Raw genomic sequence first — 18,084 nt, forward strand, 5'->3', positions numbered from 1 at the left:
GTGACCTGACAGGAAGAAGCAGTCAAGATCTTTTCACACAAGACAGGGAGCCTGACTTTTCAGTCAGCAATGCAGAAAAAGAGTTTGCATATAAGCATGTATGCCAGGGACTGACCACACAGGGGATGGGAAAACCATTTTGACTGTCTTAGGGCTTTTCAATACAGATGTTTTAAGTGTAGACCAAATTACTCACAGCTAGCTTAAATAAAACTAGATTTTAAGTGGCTTGTATTTCTTTGGCCTAAACAGTCAGAAATTCATTTATCAAGAATTCAAGTAAGCTGTTAGGCCAAAATAAGAACATCTGCAAACTTCTGTCATTTAAAACAGATTGATTTAAAATGGCACTCGCCAGGCAAGTTCAGTTGCCTCCCATGTAAATACATCGGGCTTCTATGGGAAAAATAACGTCATATGAAAGCTTCTACATAAATAATTGGATAACATTGGTAATAAGCTTGTGACAATTGAACAAGTATTTTTGAAAACCTTTCCTGTCCAAGAAACAAACAATAAAAGAGAAACATAAAGCTAACAAAATAACCTAGTGCCACAGGCTGTTTATCCTACATCTCCTCTTGCTGGATTGCACAGCCTAGTAGAGAACACTGCCTGCACACAAATACATACAGGACACAGACATTCTCATCTGTCCCTAACCACCCTCACAGATTTCCACAAATCTACTATAAGGTCTCTATCTTCATTCCTGTCAAACAGTTTCCTGTTCATTAAGGATCAGAGATGCCAAAAGGAGATGTGTAATATTTCATGCAACATATCACCTTGCTTAGCAACTGTGCAGATGCAAGCCATTTAGGCACTGCTTCCTAACCTGAGTAACTCCTTCAGTTTACAGTATGCTGTTTCCATAACCATGCATCAAGCACCATAAGAACTGAGGCTCCCACTTAGGAACACTATCGTGCTGTTTCCAAACTAACTCTACCATTCTTATTTTTGGCATTTCTGGTGACTGTTCTTCAAGAAATTTTTATTTTAAAAGGTAAGGGAAGGAATGACAGGACTGTTCTACAAAACTGCAGCTAATTCCAGCCTCTTTAGGGTGCATACCTTATTGTGGGAAGACTGATAAAGTTTTTTTGGAACAGTACCAAAAAACTCTTTTATTTGACACAAGTGTGAATTTTTCAAAGGAGGAGCAGGAGGAGGAGGAGGAGGAGGAGGAAGAGGTGAGGAGGAGGATGTCTGCCCTCCTTCAGTTGGCACCTGACTGGAGAACTGTGTTTTTCACACCAGTGACTTGATCACAGAGATCTAGGGTTTCATTGTTTATCCAAGATTAGTTTTAGTCATTTACCTATGACTTTGGTGGACAAGCAGGAAACACTGATTTCTTGCCAACAAAGAGAAATAAATGCTAGAATAACTTAACATTGAGCATCACCATGGTGATGATGTGAGAAGAAAGTGGCAAAGACAGTCAGATCAAGTACTAGGAAGGCAGCAGGGTGATAATAGATATTTAGGGAAAACAGTACAAGAAACAAACCAGCACTAAAGCTTTTATATTTTGTCCAACCCAAAAAAAGCTGAAGAACTTGCTGAACTGGAGGTCACAACTGGACCACTGTGATTACAGTCACTTTGAGGTCTATTTTCCATGATTTTTTAAAATCTTTTTTAAAATGTATGTCTACTATTGGCCTCCACAGCATCTTGCATCAAAGTTTCTCAGTACTGTTCTGAGAAAGTCCTCTCTTTTCTTTGTTTTAAAACATGTAAATACTAAGTGCAACACAGAGTCACTTGATTTTGCTTTCTCACAATTGCAACTAAAATTACTTATGGAGGAAAAGAGAAAGCAAACAGATAAACTCAAGTAAAAAGAGTGAGGAAAAAACCATCAAAGAGGAATAAAAGAATACTTAAGCAATGAAAAAAGAAAAATGCAGCCACAACTAGATAGGATAGTAGAATAGACTGTTATGCCAATTACCTTTCTGAGGATTTGATTTTGAGCTCTTTGGGAGGTTCAAGCACTATTTTACCAGATACTATTGCAAAAGCTTGCATGATGGATAAAAAACACAAGATGTTTGCTTTCAAATACCTGAGCTTCAGAATGGTAACCCAAATCTAGCAAAAAAGAGCAGAATTGATAAAAGCAGACCCAACGGAACTCCAACCTTCATTTTACTTTAGGTATTTGGACTTCGTTGTGAAGTTGCATAAGAGAAATATTTTTCCATGCTGGTGCTTACCCACATACACATGCACGCACACACACACACACACACACACACACACACACAAAATATTAAAATGTATATTCTTGCTTCACAGTTCATGTGAGCTTCTCAAGGATGCAAATGATATGTGAAATTTTCTTTCCATTTAGCTCCTCCATTTTCCTGACATGAATTGACATGGAAGATCAATTTCAATCAACTGAAAATAATCTATATAATTTAGATTTAGGTTTTCATGCTGCCTTTCCAGAGCTTATACAATAAACCATGAAGGATTTAAGTGGATTTGATGTCAAAAAACATTAGAATTTTTTTTTTATTTCTTTCTTCTCGCACTGATTCCCTGGGTACAGTATAAATCAATATACACTGCATGTATATACGATCATAGGTACTTACACCAACTAGGAGAGACAGTGTTGCAAGTACCAATTAAGAAATCAGGATTTTAAATTCTCTGCCTTCTCACTAGCATTATCAGCATGTGTATTTATAGTATGTGCACACACACACACACACACAAATATATAAATATAAATATAAATATAAATATATGCACACAAACACACATAGATGGATGTAGGTATAGACATTTATGACTTGCTTAGCTGAATCATACCTACCTAGCCTTTAAAACATTTTATTTTCGAAATGTCATGTTAAAGCCAGCTGGCCAGCTTCATATTTCCTGCTCACAGAACTCAAGCCATCAACTTGTGCCAGACTGCAGTTAGCTAATTCAAAAAGAACTTGCAAAAACCATTACAGAAACCAAGAATTGAAAATCTGCATCTTTTTATTGTCCTGATGCAGACAAATATGCTGTCAAAACTAAAATGCATTAGATGAATTTTATATACTTTTCAAAGTGTTGGGAGTAGTATTCATAGTAGAAAAAAGATGAAGGATGTGAGTAATTGGTTATTTTGTAGCAATTGTTTTCTGGCTAAAAAAATAATTTTCAGCTTCAGGACACATTGTCGTTGACTTGACTGGCTGTTAAGGAAGTGCCAGGAGACTGTTTACTGTCTCCACATGGGCTGACCCCATCCAAGAGTGGCTCCTGGTAACCAAGAAGATGCTCAGCCAAACTACTGTGCATGCCTACAACTTCTTACCATCCAAGTCTACCTATGATACATCTCAGAAAAAAATAAAATAGGCACATCAGTCACTAGGTGTGTATTAGAGGAAAGGTGGCAGCCCTGTCTTATTTTGAGACCACCTCTCTCAGCTGAAAGACTGTTTTTCACTTTTCTAAACATTGCCAAGACACAATGATCTCAGCTCAGATTTTCCATGCTAGGTCCTTGCTACAGCCTTGTTTTGGAAGATTTAATCCAAAACAGTTCCATCATTTCCGAGAACAAGGCTAGGAAAAAGGGCCTATTTTGCCCCTAATAAACAAAAAAATTCTGTGAAAAGCTTGAGCACTCCAAGACTTTGGAGTAGAAGCAATAAAATGTCAAGAGTCTGATTTTTATGCCAGTGCTATCTTTTCTGTCAAGTCATTAGTTTTTGAGAAATTAAAATTTGTAAGAAATGGGACAAGCAGGGCAAACAGAATGGAACATGAATAATACTACATGGAAAAAAAGAATTGATTGTCCAGAGATGAGAGTAAGATGAGGACTGGGGTGGGGGGCAGAGGGGTGGTTCATTGCCTATGGGACAGGTTAGATAAAATAAAGATGCCTCAGTGAGGATGCAAGAGACACAAGGACAGGTTGCAGGAGACAGGACAAGAGAGGTCAAGCTTCTGTCATGTCTCTCAGCACTGTCTCCCTCCAGAGCCAGGAGTGTAATCCCTTACTTGCTGGTTCCTACCACTCCTTTCTACCTGCCAAAACATGCTCTGGTGCACCTCCACAGCTGCCCTACGCTGAAATGAGTGGTTTTTGCCAGCTATTTCACTACTAGGTAGACACATCTTCACAGATAACTAAACTGAGTGTTTACACAGTGCCACACAGTAATACTTTTTTCCTTCTGTTGCCTTGGAAAAGAAGAAACAAACAAAATAAAGCATGAAAAGACTTTTAAAAGTATTAAGGTAGAAGAGCTGGTGATGAGATTGTAAGGAAAAGCCAGAATCAAGTTCACTGTGCAACTTCATTTGAGCCTACTTCTAAATATTATGAGCAGACAGCCTGTAACTACACCAGGTTTTCATCCTTCAGCAGACATGCTTTAACTTTGGCAGTATTTGTCATTTTTATGCTACCTTCCCATCTGTAAACATACCTTGATGTACTTTTCCATTTAATATGTTTCAGAACTTCATCCATTTTCTTCTGTTTATCTAAGGAAAACCTTGTAAACTGAACCCCCTGTCAGACACATAGTTATTTAACTAAGTGGTGCCTGAATTATGGTTTGCTGAACATATGCTGACTTATGTAAAGCCCAATAAATCTCCCAATATTTTGTGATATTTGAGGAATGCCTCCTCAACAGAAACATTTTGCAACTTGTTTCCATGGGAAGGAAGACCTTCACAAGACCTGAAGCACCCAGAGAAGGTTTTTGAGAATTGGCAGAGGCCAATAAACCATTCTGCAGGCACAGTTTTTCTCCCCCTCCTACACATCTTCAGACTCAGAAGCACTGAGGCAAGCTTCTTCACAATTTTTTTACATATCCTGACTTCTAGGAAAACAAAAATTGTTCTTCACAAATTCATGCTGGGCAAGATTTTCCATGTAAATGTCTGATCCTAAAAACCTGCCACCTCCAAGGCTGTCAACCAGTCCTAACAGTCATGCTCAGATGTCATCACTACTCATGCAGTTGGTTATGCTACAAAACCCTTCCAGAAGAAATAAAGAAATATCTCAACAGGAGATGACAAAAGTAAATTATAAGCTTGCCATTTTAACTTCTCTGCAAGTATCTTGGGATGATACTATGAAAAATTTTTCTAGTATGCACTTGCTGAGCACTAATAAAATTCTTTTTATTCTCTAACTCGAAAGGGAATTACAAATTCTGTTATGTTTTATGGATATAGTACATAAAAAGCCCATTGAAACTTTAAGATATCAGGTATCTGATAGAAAACACTACTCAACAACTGGGATGGAAATTTTAAAAGTAAATGTGCCTCTCAACACAGTTAGGCATCTGGTTTTTGGTGACCTTTTATGGTCAGTAACTACTGTTATTTCAAAAAACTAATTTGTAGTGGAGAAAATATTTAAGATGTTTGTCTTTAATTTAGAAATACTTAAGAGTTGCAAGACAAGCTTCCATTCAAATGTTCAACATATTATCACACTCTGGTCAATGTGTAGTGATCCATCTGGTTTTCCATAGATGACTCATTGATAGTGAAAATCTGTTACAGAAATCAGGATAAATACAGAAGTAGCACTTACAGAAATCTGTGTAGAAGTTAGTCTTTGACAAAAGAGTGGAGATGATTTACAATGGCTTAAGGACTTACTCAGGAGGTGATGTCAAGTACCAATGTGTTATTAATTTGCTGAGATAACGTCATGACCTCTCCAACAAGAAACTGCTAATTCTTCAAGTCCATTGCTCTCATTTACTGACTTCTAATTTCATATTGAAACCCAGCAGTTGATTTTAGGGAAAAAGGATCAGGTCCCCATTTTGACCAGAACTTACCAGTATTTTTTGGACTAATTAAAATCTGCAATTGAGTGCAATGATGGTATGACTCACATAGGAAACAAGCAAACAAAAATGAGAGGATGTGGAGCATGCTGAGAAACCAAGACTCAAATGGCTTTTGTTAGAGCTCCTCTGGTGAAATCTCCAGCTAATTCACTTTGCAGGTATAGCTCACTTAGGATTAATCCTATAACAGAGAACTCTGAGAAGACAAGGAAAAGCTCCTCTCAGAATTTGGAAAATTTGAAGAGTCTTACCTTGCAAGGCATAGGCTTTTTGAAGGAGATTTCAGCTTGAGTCCAAACTCCCTTTGGAGAGTCCAAGACAGACCAGATTTTCTCTTGAACAACATGATTCTCCTCAAAGACATAAACTGCAAGAGTGCCACTCATCTTGAAAAACCCATATAAGGCATAATAAAAACGCAAACAAAACTGCAAGTTTCCTGGCAGGGTCGGGCCATACAGACGTCCAATGTACCCAGGCTGTGATGTAAACTTTGTGTTTGCCAGCAAATAATAGCCTGCAAGACAGCATAATTATTGTATTTAATATGGTATTAGCACAGCTGATTTGCTATTAAAGCAGCTTCTGTTATTGCATCAGACTTGGGTTATGAAAACAGTTCCAACTGGCAAGAAATAGATTATTACACTCTGACAGGAAATAAGCATTTTTTTCCAAAATCATCCTGTCTGCTTCTAGCTAAACTGGCACATGGCTAAGTTACCAGAAATAAGCACTTATCAAACTTATCCTGAAAAATTCCCTGGCTTGCTGGCCTCACTGGAAAACTAGACTTTTCAGGGTTACCACTGTGAGACAAAAAAAAAAGGAGTGTGGGGCAGAAGGCCTATTATTCCCTGCACAAAGTATAAAGAACTGAGACCTTAGTGCATATGATTAATAACCATGAATATTCTACACAAAGAAATGTCTGAATTTCAGAACTTATTTACAGTCTTTCCACCATGTAGCTTCACTACACAATATTTATGTTTTCCCTGAAAAAAGCCAACTATCCCAAGCCTAGAAGAGCTAAATGGCCACTTTTCCTCTCTAAAAATAATGCATTAACCTATTATTACATTTACTTCCATGTTTCTTTGGATTCATCCCTCCAGCAACTACAGAGCAGTACAGTGAAGACACTCTGATTTATGGCCCTGCCTGACTATTCAATAGGTGACCTTCCTTCTCTACAGATGAGGTCCAGACAGGACCAAGCTGTCAGCGCTGATTTTTAATGGCAGAGAGTTGCACTGAGGCAAGCTAACCATGGTGCCAGTGATATTACCTAACAGAGTGAACAATGATACAATAGGTTAACCTTAACCTTTATTCAACATTTATATATAGTTTGGCTCTTCAAGGAGAAAGCAGTTTTGATTCACCAAATCCAGTAGTGTGATCTCCCGCTCTATACACATTGCGCTTCACTTTCACTCTGCTCCATCCTGGGCCATCTTTGTGATCTTGGTAAAAATTACACAGATCTTCCTCAAAGTTGCAGCCTGCATTGGCAGGATTGAAAGGAGCTCCTGAAAGAAAGATGCATATGGTCTGTTAGGATGAGTACAGCGTGATAAACATAGGTTTGATGCAGCAGGATGCCAAAGCAGACTTTGGTTTGTCTTGCTTTTCTTTCCCGAAGATAAGCACGTGCAAAGATGTTACACATGTATAGTGCACCACCATGATGAAATCAAACTATCCAATTCCTATTGCAAGTTGGTCCTATATTCATATATTTTTTGCTGGAGCCAGGAGAAACCCTGCTTCGTAGCCCCCCTAAAACACAAATGAGCTCCAGATACTAAGACCAGATTCTTCCTCCAGGATAGATAATTCACAAAGACATTCAGACCATTTGTTTTCATCTGCTTCTTCATTCAAAGGATTATTAGGACAAAATGAGTGTGTCCATGTGCCTGTATGTGCACCGAACATCAACACTGAGTATTTTTTTTTTGAAGAGCACTTATTAAAAAATCCCTTTTATAGTTACATGTAACGTGTGCATGCGCATGCTGTAAACAGGTAAGCAAAATAGCTTTTAGTTCCTGTACCACCTCATGGACACTTTGCTCTGGAGCTTGCCTCACACAGTACTAACACTGCAGTGAAGAAAGCTGAACCATTTATAGTAAAGTTGATTAAAAGCAAAGCTCAGACCCGCCCAGCCCTGCAGATGGCTCTCTCTAAACCTGCAGTATGGAATTCAGGAGTCAGAACTTGCTTCATTCAGTCTGAAAAAGAGTGACCCTGCTGTATGGGCCATGCTAGTAAGTAAAACATTTCTACTTCTTCAAAGGCCTCACCAGTCTCTCATTATCACACTCTGACAGGAAATAAGCATTTTTTTTCCAAAATAAGTAAAACATTTCTACTTCTTCAAAGGCCTCACCAGTCTCTCATTATCACACTCTGACAGGAAATAAGCATTTTTTTCCAAAAGCATCCTGTCTGCTTCTAGCTAAACTGGCACATGGCTAAGTTACCAGAAATAAGCACTTATCAAACTTATCCTGAAAAATTCCCTGAATTCTCATAGAAGGTGCTTGGGGAAGGAGAGGCACAACCCAAAGTTATCCTGCAAATTTTGGCTTTGCCAGGAGCCCAGACACAGGACATTATGTACATCACTCTACAGCAGCACATATGACCTTTCTTCATGGAGATGAAGAGAGCTTTTTCACCAGTGGCAGGTACATGGGCATCAGCTTCAGCAGAACAAAAACTGTGGCTTTGGAGTGATGCCTGAGGTCTTTTCAGTCTCAGATAGGCCAAATCTAAGCCCTCCTACATGTCTGAACTCTTCCTGCAGCCATGGCCTCCCACCTCTGCTTTCCTACTTAAAGAAAAGGCAGGTGGAGCACTACCATGTGGCATTAAACCCATATTCAGACTCAGCCTTTGCTGAGCAAGTTACTCTGGTACCTTTTCCTCCACTTGGCTAACATCAAGACTTCTGTTGAACAAAACTTCCAGAAAAAAAAAAAAAAAGAAAAAACTTAGTACTGTTATATATACTGGCATGGCCAAATACAAGGAGAATGGAGAGCTCTTGCTTTTTAACATCTCTGCTCAGAAGAATTGAAGATGACAATAATTGTTAAGTCTGAAGGATCAAGCAGTATATGTTGTATGTAACAATGTATAAAGCAAATAATTTACCTTCGTTTCTTAAACAAAAAACCCGAAACAACCACAAAACCAATCTTCAAAATCAAAGTTAGCAGGCAGAGTTCTAGATGAACCTATCATATTCAGAACAGATTTTGATCCATTCAGATTAGATTTGAACTTCAACCACTGGGGCAGAAAATGCTATAAAATTTATCCCATTTCTCAACAGATAAAAGTTGTCTGAAAATTAAAATGGGAAAAACAAATAAGCAGCTCCAACCCCATGAAAATTGCAAGCATAACTTATGATTTTTGTTGCAAAATAAAGAAAACAGCAAAAAGTTATTGAGGAGATAATGAAACAATGGATTGACTCAGTCAGGAGATGTAGATTATTAATAATTAATGTATCTGGAATCTACTTCCTTCAGCAGTGATACTTCAGCAGTGGAGGCAGAGCTAGCAGATACTCTGAGATAAAAAGGGGGAAAAAAACAGACCCTTTTTCACTGATCACTTTAAAGAATTTGCCAAAAAAAAATTCAAACTTCTGACCAAAGGAATAGGTGGCATCATTGGTAAACCACAAACAGATTTTTGACTAGTGTTTAGTGACAAGAGTAAAACCCCAGCAACCAGCTACTTAAGAGGCTGTACTCACAAATGACAATGTCCTTTGTCCCAAGTGCCTCTGCATCAAAGGTCACAGGGATTCAGGTGGTGTCTGTTGCTGTGAAAACCTAAAAAATACTCAGATAGCCCTGCCTGAGATGAGTAATACCTCCTGGAGGTGTGAAGACAGGGAGGCAAATCTCATGTTCTGGCTTTGAAGAACACCTCAGGACATGTGGCATGAAGAATGCCTACACTGGCATGAATGAAAAACCCAGGGCGTTTTCTTCCTCATACCATCACACCTGGGAAAACCCGCCCTCGCTTTCTGTGACAAGCCTGCAAGTGGTGATTTCTCAAAACCCGTAGTGATGCAAATGCAGCATTCAGTCCAGCACTCCAGCTGCAGAACCCTGAGGCAAGGTCTTTGGAAGGAAGCATTAAGAATTAAGAATTGGTTTCTGAAAAAAATGAATGGCACAGGTGTTATCTGCTGTTATGTCTCCTGAAGGAAGAGGACCCCAGTGGCGTTGGTCAGTTGAGATGGTAGCACCAAAATTGCAAATACTGACAGACAGTTCTGAGGGGCAAGGCAGAGGGAGAAAACAAGGGAGATAAAGAGCAGCAAGAGCTCATCATACCTGTCTGATTGCTGCAGTAAACCGGAGAGAAAGAAATGTCATCAAGGGCAACATATCCTCCCTTGGCGCTATTGAAAGCCACTTCAAATATCACCTAGAAATTATAAAAAGTTGTTATTTTTCTGCCACATACTCAGCAATAATTTTGATACACATCTTTGAAAAACAGAGTTCTGACTGAATGTCCCAGACTGACTCCAGTGCATCTCATACAGTGCTGAAAGTGTTGGGACTAATTAAATTATATCACTTATTAGGGACATAAATCAGAGCCTGACCTCAGAGCTAGATCATTGCCCACTCAAGGTCAAGGAAACACCAAAAGGAATATAGCTCTTCTTCTGCTTTATGAAGCACCCCTTTTAAAGATGCAGTAAGGCTTCTGCCACCGTATCATACAAAACCACTATTCACAATCATCAGTCTGTACTGACTAGACCTCCAGTTTTATCTTGAATTTGTCTGGACCAAGAGCTAAAAACCCCCTGGGTTCATTACTCTGCTATTAAAATATTAAATTTTACAGTTTTCTGTTATATCCTAAGACATTGAAACCCGTGACTTGGCATTAGCTGTCAGGGAAGATTTCCTGTATAGAATTTATTTAAGAACCAGAAAAGCTATTGCTGTGTTTTGTTTACCACAAAGATCAAATAATGTATTGTATTTAGTCATTCCCAGGGGAAATAATTTCCTCAAGTAAGTGGAGGACCATCTATAACTCTTGAGGAAGTGTCTTAAAATTTCTCTTAAGTATCAAAGGTCTGAGATACAGGAATACTTTGAGAGCCAGCCCCAGCGACAAAGGAAGGAAATAAGGACAAATGCTTTTGGAATGAGATTCTTTTCAGTGAAAGCATGATGTTTTCAAACTAGGAGAGCTAGTGAAAGACTCCTGAGCAATCTCCTTTAGCTAGATGAAACAAAGAGTAAGACCCTCTCGAAGCGACTGAAGAATTTATGTGTTAAGGTTTAATATTATTTCTATAAAATGATCTCTGAAATAATTACTGTCTTAAATTACACAGAAATTCCTCGAGCAGATTAAAGGTCTGACTAGCCCAGTGTCTTTTTTCCAGGAGAGAGCACCTACAGAAAAAACTAAAGACAATTACAGGCTTACATTATATTCCTGATGTATTCTTTCTCTCCCATTAATTTTTCAGTTTTTAACTGATCTTAATAATGGTATCTACGATACATTGTGGAAGTGAGTTCTGAAGTTGAGTCTTTCCACTCTGTTCACTTTATTTTAAAACTGTTACATGTTACATGGTAACTAAGAATTTGGAACAGCAATGTAAATTTTGAGAAACAGGGAACAGTTAATCTTTTCTGTGTCCTTCATGACTCTTAAGAACCTCTAACATATTCTACTTCTATCTTTTTTTAGAAGGGCTGAAAACTGTTATTTCATTGATGTAACTTCTCCATACTTTTCATTATCTGCATATCGCTCTTGGACAATATTTTTAAATCTTTTTTTAATCTTCTTTAATATTTTTTTTTCCAACTGAGAGACCTGAAGTTGCATACCCTGCTGAACACAAGGTTTCCCTGTAGCATTTACCCAGTGGTATAACATCCTGTGTTTTGCTATTTATTCCTGTATGGATAGTTTCCAAAATTCTGGATAGATTTCTGAATGCCACCAGGAAATGAGAGGATATTTTCACAAGCTCAACAACAGTACTGCCAAGCTCTAAGTGATCATTAATTAATTTCCATTGATAGTGCTAGGACTGATTTTCCCCTTTTTAAATGTGAATTTAGTTTCTATTAAGTGAATCAGTAATTCACTTACCATTCTGTATTATGCAGCCTTCTGAGAGCTGCCTTCCTTTCCTGTGAAGTCTGATGATTTAAATGGATTTAACACTGACTTTATAGAGTGTAAAACATCTCATGAAAATTAGCTTTACCCCTAGTAACATCTCATGAAAATTAGCTTTACCCCTAGTAATTTCTAGAAGTCAACAAGTTTATGGTGAATTAGCAAATAGCTTAGGTGGAATTGAACCAAGTAGAATTTATCTGTAATCCATGTATTAGAAGTATATATGTATAGAGAAAGTTTGTATATATTACAATTACATATATATGTGTAAAATACATATGTAAGTATGTATGCATGTATATAATATACATACACTGTTTATTTCAGTCTTCTAAGTTTGGGGTATTTTTTAGAAAACACTGGGGAATAAAATATTCAATTTTTTTTCTGATACTCTTGACAATCATTATAATAACCATCAAGAGCTATCTTTCACACTTGAGGACTACTGTACTCTTAGGACTCAAGTTTGGACTTTCTCTCATGAACTACAGGATCTAAGTAAGGTGGAGACAAACCCCAAATTTTTTTTTTTAAATTTTTCTTCTGCAGTATTTTTCTTATGCATTATGTTACAATACCCAGCATCCTCAAAAATGTATCACAGAGTCACAGAAACAGGGAACCGAGAGAACCTTGGTATAATTCAGCAACTAAAAACCTTCCCATCAGTGAGACTCTACAACCTCCCAAGATACTCTGATCAAGCACTAAACCACCTGGCTTCAAAATCAAGCATGAGTGTGGAAAGTGATCCCTCCTTGACCTTTATGCAAAGGGCAAAGGATATCACAGATCACCAACACCTTTACATGCATCTTTCAGATCCTGCATGGTCCCTGCTATGTTCCTGGCTTGGCCTGAGTTGGCACTCGTGTCTGAGGCAACCTGGAAGTGTCAGCTGGACTGTGCAGGAAGGATTGCTTTACCTCCATGGGATACGGCGCATTGAAGTCGACTTCTGCCAGTGCCCAGTCCGCGTTCAGTGCACTGTCTGTTCTCCAGATCTCTTCATAAAAGCCACTCATGTCTCTCAGATAAACAGTAAAAACAATGCTGCTTTCCTGCTTAAGTTGATAATAAAAAGATAAGCAGCCAGATATTGGGGCTGTGGTCTTTGGTGAGATTAGCTGGGCCACTTCCTGAAAATGTTTGACATACACAGAGTCCACATACATGTAGTGACCTAGAAGCAGAAAAGCATTTGGTGTAAGGATGCTCTTTAAAGACCACCACATACAGAGAGTATCAACAGATGAACAAGGACTAGACATACATATCTATGAGCAACAATGGTTGCTTCCTAGAAAATTTTAGTAATTCTAAAAGTTTTTTTTCCTCTCTTTTCCTCCTATGTACAACCCAAAATTGTTTGGCTAAGATACCAATTGGCAAAAGAGTCAGTCCCAGCTTTTTCTTTTCTTAAGTCTTTATTATTATTAAAATAATATATTTATCTATATTTGAAACATAATAAACTCTAAACTTTGGGAGCCATTCATAAATGGAAAAATGCGCAACAACTATGCCAACTCCCTGTCTCCCAACAGCTAGGTATGGTATTTAGTCTCTCTTAAGTGCAACTTTTACTGAAGCAAACAAAGTAAATGAACAACTTTATAAGCCATGTGTTTTCTCATCTTTTACAAAGCAGTTCATTTAATATATCAAATTATTGTCAAATAGCTTTTAGTCCTTACATATCTGCTCAGTGTATCTAGGAATTTGTTTATAAAAAATGTCTTATTTTTACTGCATGGACTGGAGTTTTTATGTAAAATCCTTAGAGAAGATTTTTGGGAGATGTTAATGAACAGAAAAATGCATTACATTTAAGGAGACTATCTTCCCATCATGAATATGAGCCAATATGACCTGCAGGATTTTCTAAGGGTACAGCTTCTAATATTTTGATTTTGGGAGTGCTATCTCAATTTAAACAGGACACATCCATGTTCACAAACATGCTGTGCATTGTAGTTTTTCTTCTTCTGCACTCCCAGAAGCACAGCATCAAAGAGTATTTGATGAACAAAAAATGGCTCTTCACAAGTAGAAGGTCTGGAGAAGACAGAAGGGGTACTTTAGCATGAGCACTGCAAACTGTGCTGTTGAGTTTGAGTGGGCACCACTACAGCATTAGCACGCAGCAGTCTCAGACCTTCAGATGTCGCTTCTTGCTTTACTTGCAAGGAGGAGAACATACTGCTTGGCTGTGGTCTCCTCCAGATTGTCCACTGCCAGGGATTGGTGACTTCAGCAATACTTGCCTGCAAGGTTCTCAGCTCACTTTTGTTCCGCAGTTTTAGCACATCGCATAGTTTAGCTACAACCTCCCGGGATGATGCAACTTCACAGCCCAGTTCTTGCATAAGGAAGGCTCTTCCATGACTTTAGGCTTCCTGAAGTCTTCTCAGGAAATGCTCAGCAGGGAGGGCTTGGTGTGAAATAGAAATGCTGTGGCTACAAGAAAACACATCCCTCCCAGCTGGGAGCATTTCCTCTCACAGTACTTATTTAATAGGCTGATCCACTGTCTGCTGTTGAAGTTGTGGTGAGTGTAAACTTCCATCAACATTTTACTGGCATTTTAGCGCCAGGGGGTGACGCAGGGATGGAGGGACACTCTGTACTCAACTCACACAATTGTGAAGTAAATAAAAAGGCACAGCGGCATGAGTTAAGGAAAGAGGATCAACCCTGCTACTCACGAGATGCGACTCCTTGCACTGCCACAAGCACCATGCAGCCCAAGAGACACAGGGTGCAGCACCAGCCCCATGTCCTGCTGTGGTACTTTGTGCAAAGGTGAAGTTATCCCACAACCTTCTTCACAGCTGTGTAAAAATCTCTTCCCCAAGCAAGGTGCCCAGGACAAACATTTAATACCAGGCAAGTGCAAAAACATCAATAATTCTTCCCAGCATTATGTCTCTGAGAGGCTGTATTAACAGCACTGCATTTGATTGAAAGAAACAAGATTTCTAAACTGTACAGTTTCACCCAAGATTCTCCAAGCATGTTTTAATACCTTAGTTTTCCTATTCAATTTTCTCAATAGCCATTGGAAAGAAAACCCCTGCCAGATGTACAGAGCAGCAGTACAAAAATCTAAAACTTACTGTGGTCCATACATTCAGAATACAAAGAAAGTTGAATTTTCCAGCTCTTACATCCAAAATTTTACTCTTATGTCTGAATACTTTTGAATCCTAGCAAAGTGTGTAACAACCTTTTTATGAAGATTACAGGCAACTTTGTCTGAACTTCTGCAAAATCCCCCAACCTCTTTCTAATCCCTTTTTTTCCCCATTAATCACTCTTACCATCCCCACCCCAACCCCACAATGGAAAGAACTCACATAATAATAACTCGCAGTATGAAAGTCATACATGAATCACAGACTCAGATTTTTCCACTATATTTCTGCTCTACATTTGTTACTTACCCAGTGCACTGTTAAGTGTGTGGTCTTTGGGCAGGATAGACTGAGAATTCCGAATGTTCCCTCCACCAACAAACCAGTTGACGTTAGGATTCCAGCGGTTCACATAGCCACAAAGATGATTTTCTTCAAAGTCACATTCTGCAATTGCAGACAGCACCAGCTGAGTGCACACATTTTCATTACAGAAATAGGAACAGCAAATTGCTAAGCACTGGCCTCACTTCACATATGGCAGAGCAGATAACGCCTGTATTTATAAAACAGGACACAGCATTTAAGAGCGCATAATAAACAGAAGCAAACCTATCAAAATTTGTGATAATTTTTTGATGAAATTTTCATTTCCATCCTTTTTGGACCAATCTGTCTTTTCACCATTTGCCAGGATAGGACTGCTGTAATTTAGAACCAAATAAAGCAGGTTTAAATATACCACCTCCTTGTAATAAATAGTCAAAGCAGAACTTTCACCTGTAAATTAAGGACGGCCAGAAGCAAAGCAGGATAAGTATCTCATAACAGTAATACAACAGCTTTGTCTCCTTCACAAAGAGACAAGAATTGTGACAACTTGTTTGGACTCCACCAGAGCTCTCCAGAAATGTGAAGATGTCCCAGCCTCCCAGATACTGGAATCTTTGAACTTCATTAGCAGTTTTTAGCAAATATCATGAGGAAATGGCGGTAAGTGTTAATACATATATATATATATATATTATATATATATATATATATATATATATATATATATATATCAGCACAGTGTTTTGTCTGTAGCCTCAAGATGACGCCTGTAAGGAAGCCATGAGCAGGCAGAGAGCAGAAATAGTCAGGCAGCTGTTATGCCTAGTATGTGAAGCAGTGGAAAGCTCTTTAAAATATAACAGCTGTTCCTGCTTGAACAATAAAAAGATTTGGAATTATACTGTTGTACATAATACATGTGTATGTATATGTATATGTGTATGTAGATGTATATGTGTATGTATATGTGAACGTATCACAGGGGATAGGTGAAAAACCCCCACTTACTAGTTTGTGCACTCTTAGCTTAAAAATTATCTGTATTGAATATGGCAGTGTACTTTTCAATTAGGAAAAAGCTGATGTCTTTTTTTTTAAAGCCAGACCTTCCATCCAGTTTTAAAACTGCCAACAAGGCATTGTCTTCCATGCAGAGAATATGAGGGTTGAGAGAAGAGTACTTACCAATACAATATCCTGAAGTTATTTTGATTTCAAAAACTGCTATACTGGTGGATTTATCTTGTCCCATTTCGCCTTCCAGGACCAGCTGCACAATATAAACCAAACTGTCAATTTTCGAATTTCATTAGTACCTTGAATATTTAAACAGGACAAACAGGAGAACAAATTGAATGTTTCTTGGGGAACCATCATCCTTACAGTCAGGTGTGCTTTTGCTGAAAGAGCTTGGCAGAATGCATTAAAGATGGAGCCAGTGCTCTTCTTTAACCACAGAAGAGTCGCTGAAGGACAATGAGACAAGGCAAAAAATTCCCACACTTCATTTAAGAATATAGAATTCCATATTCCTCAGCTTTGGTTATGCAAGACATTATTGCGAGTGATGCAACATGATGGCTTCTGGGTAGAAATACTCTTCTGTCAGCATGTCACTCCTTCCAGAAAAGCACGGAGGGCAGGAACAAGCGAGCCCAGCTGCAGACCCAGGACCTGAGGGTTCCTGTCTCTGCCAGGTGGCACCAGCAGTTCCACAGGGATACCAGGAGATGAAGCATCCTCATGGCAGGGCTCAGCTGGCCGTGTGTCCCCATGAGCTGCTCCATGCAGTTGCTGGTCAGGGCACTGCCTTGTGCCAGCTCTGCTCATGGGTGCCCGGGACAGAGGGACTTGTGCTGCCAGCCTTAGACAGGAAAGCCAAGAATGGGGCTCAAAATAGGTCTGCATATATTAAAAAAAGAAGTTTGTGCAGCCCAGCATATGCACCAAAAAGCCTGTGGCATCTTCTAAAACTGGGCTTACCTTATACTTCTTTGTGCTGTTGGCTAAATCCAAGCTAGCTATGAGCCAGCTGTCTGATGGCTCCTTGGCTGACCACAGCAAACGATCAAAACTTTCTCCTTCCTGCCTCAGGTACAGGTTGAGCCTGGCAGGATCAGGTGAGGTGTCTGAAGTGGTTCCTATCTGATAGATCAGCCTGACACAGCTCCATTCCTCAGAGTACAGGTCAGGGCTGGTCAGCACTGCTTTCTCACCCTCGTAAGACGTATCCACAGAAATGTAATGGCCTGGGAACAGACACACAGCAGAATAATGAATGTCAGAGGCTTTGCTTTTGCATCCCTGGGGAAAGTACTTATTTAGGAAGGAATAGGTAGTTCTGGGACTAGGTTAGGAGGTGAGATTACCATTCCTCTGGTAAGTCACTTAACCTTTTGATATCCTGCTGTACTCACACAAATGTGACTTCATGTGTCTCCCATCACTTGTAAAAACAATTTTTAAATTATTGGAAATTTTGAGACAAGATATTTTATCGGTGTAAAGCAGATTATTAAGCAGTACCCTTTGGAACTGAT

General features: G+C 38.9%; 1 protein-coding gene across 2 annotated transcripts in view; it reads right to left on the reverse strand.

The window, feature by feature from the left end:
- MAMDC2 (MAM domain containing 2) overlaps positions 1-18,084 on the reverse strand; it is a 56,507-nt gene that overhangs the window by 10,095 nt on the left and 28,328 nt on the right. For both annotated transcript variants that reach the window (XM_050987258.1, XM_050987259.1), the window contains exons 3-9: positions 17,528-17,793; positions 16,730-16,814; positions 15,521-15,658; positions 13,001-13,257; positions 10,235-10,328; positions 7,247-7,393; positions 6,110-6,375 (exon numbers count right to left, since the gene is read on the reverse strand). In XM_050987258.1, coding sequence (XP_050843215.1) covers positions 6,110-6,375; positions 7,247-7,393; positions 10,235-10,328; positions 13,001-13,257; positions 15,521-15,658; positions 16,730-16,814; positions 17,528-17,793 — 1,253 coding nt within the window. The remainder of the gene's footprint in view (positions 1-6,109; positions 6,376-7,246; positions 7,394-10,234; positions 10,329-13,000; positions 13,258-15,520; positions 15,659-16,729; positions 16,815-17,527; positions 17,794-18,084) is intronic.

Source organism: Serinus canaria, chromosome Z, assembly GCF_022539315.1.
Source record: "Serinus canaria isolate serCan28SL12 chromosome Z, serCan2020, whole genome shotgun sequence".
Taxonomy (NCBI): Eukaryota; Metazoa; Chordata; class Aves; order Passeriformes; family Fringillidae; genus Serinus; species Serinus canaria.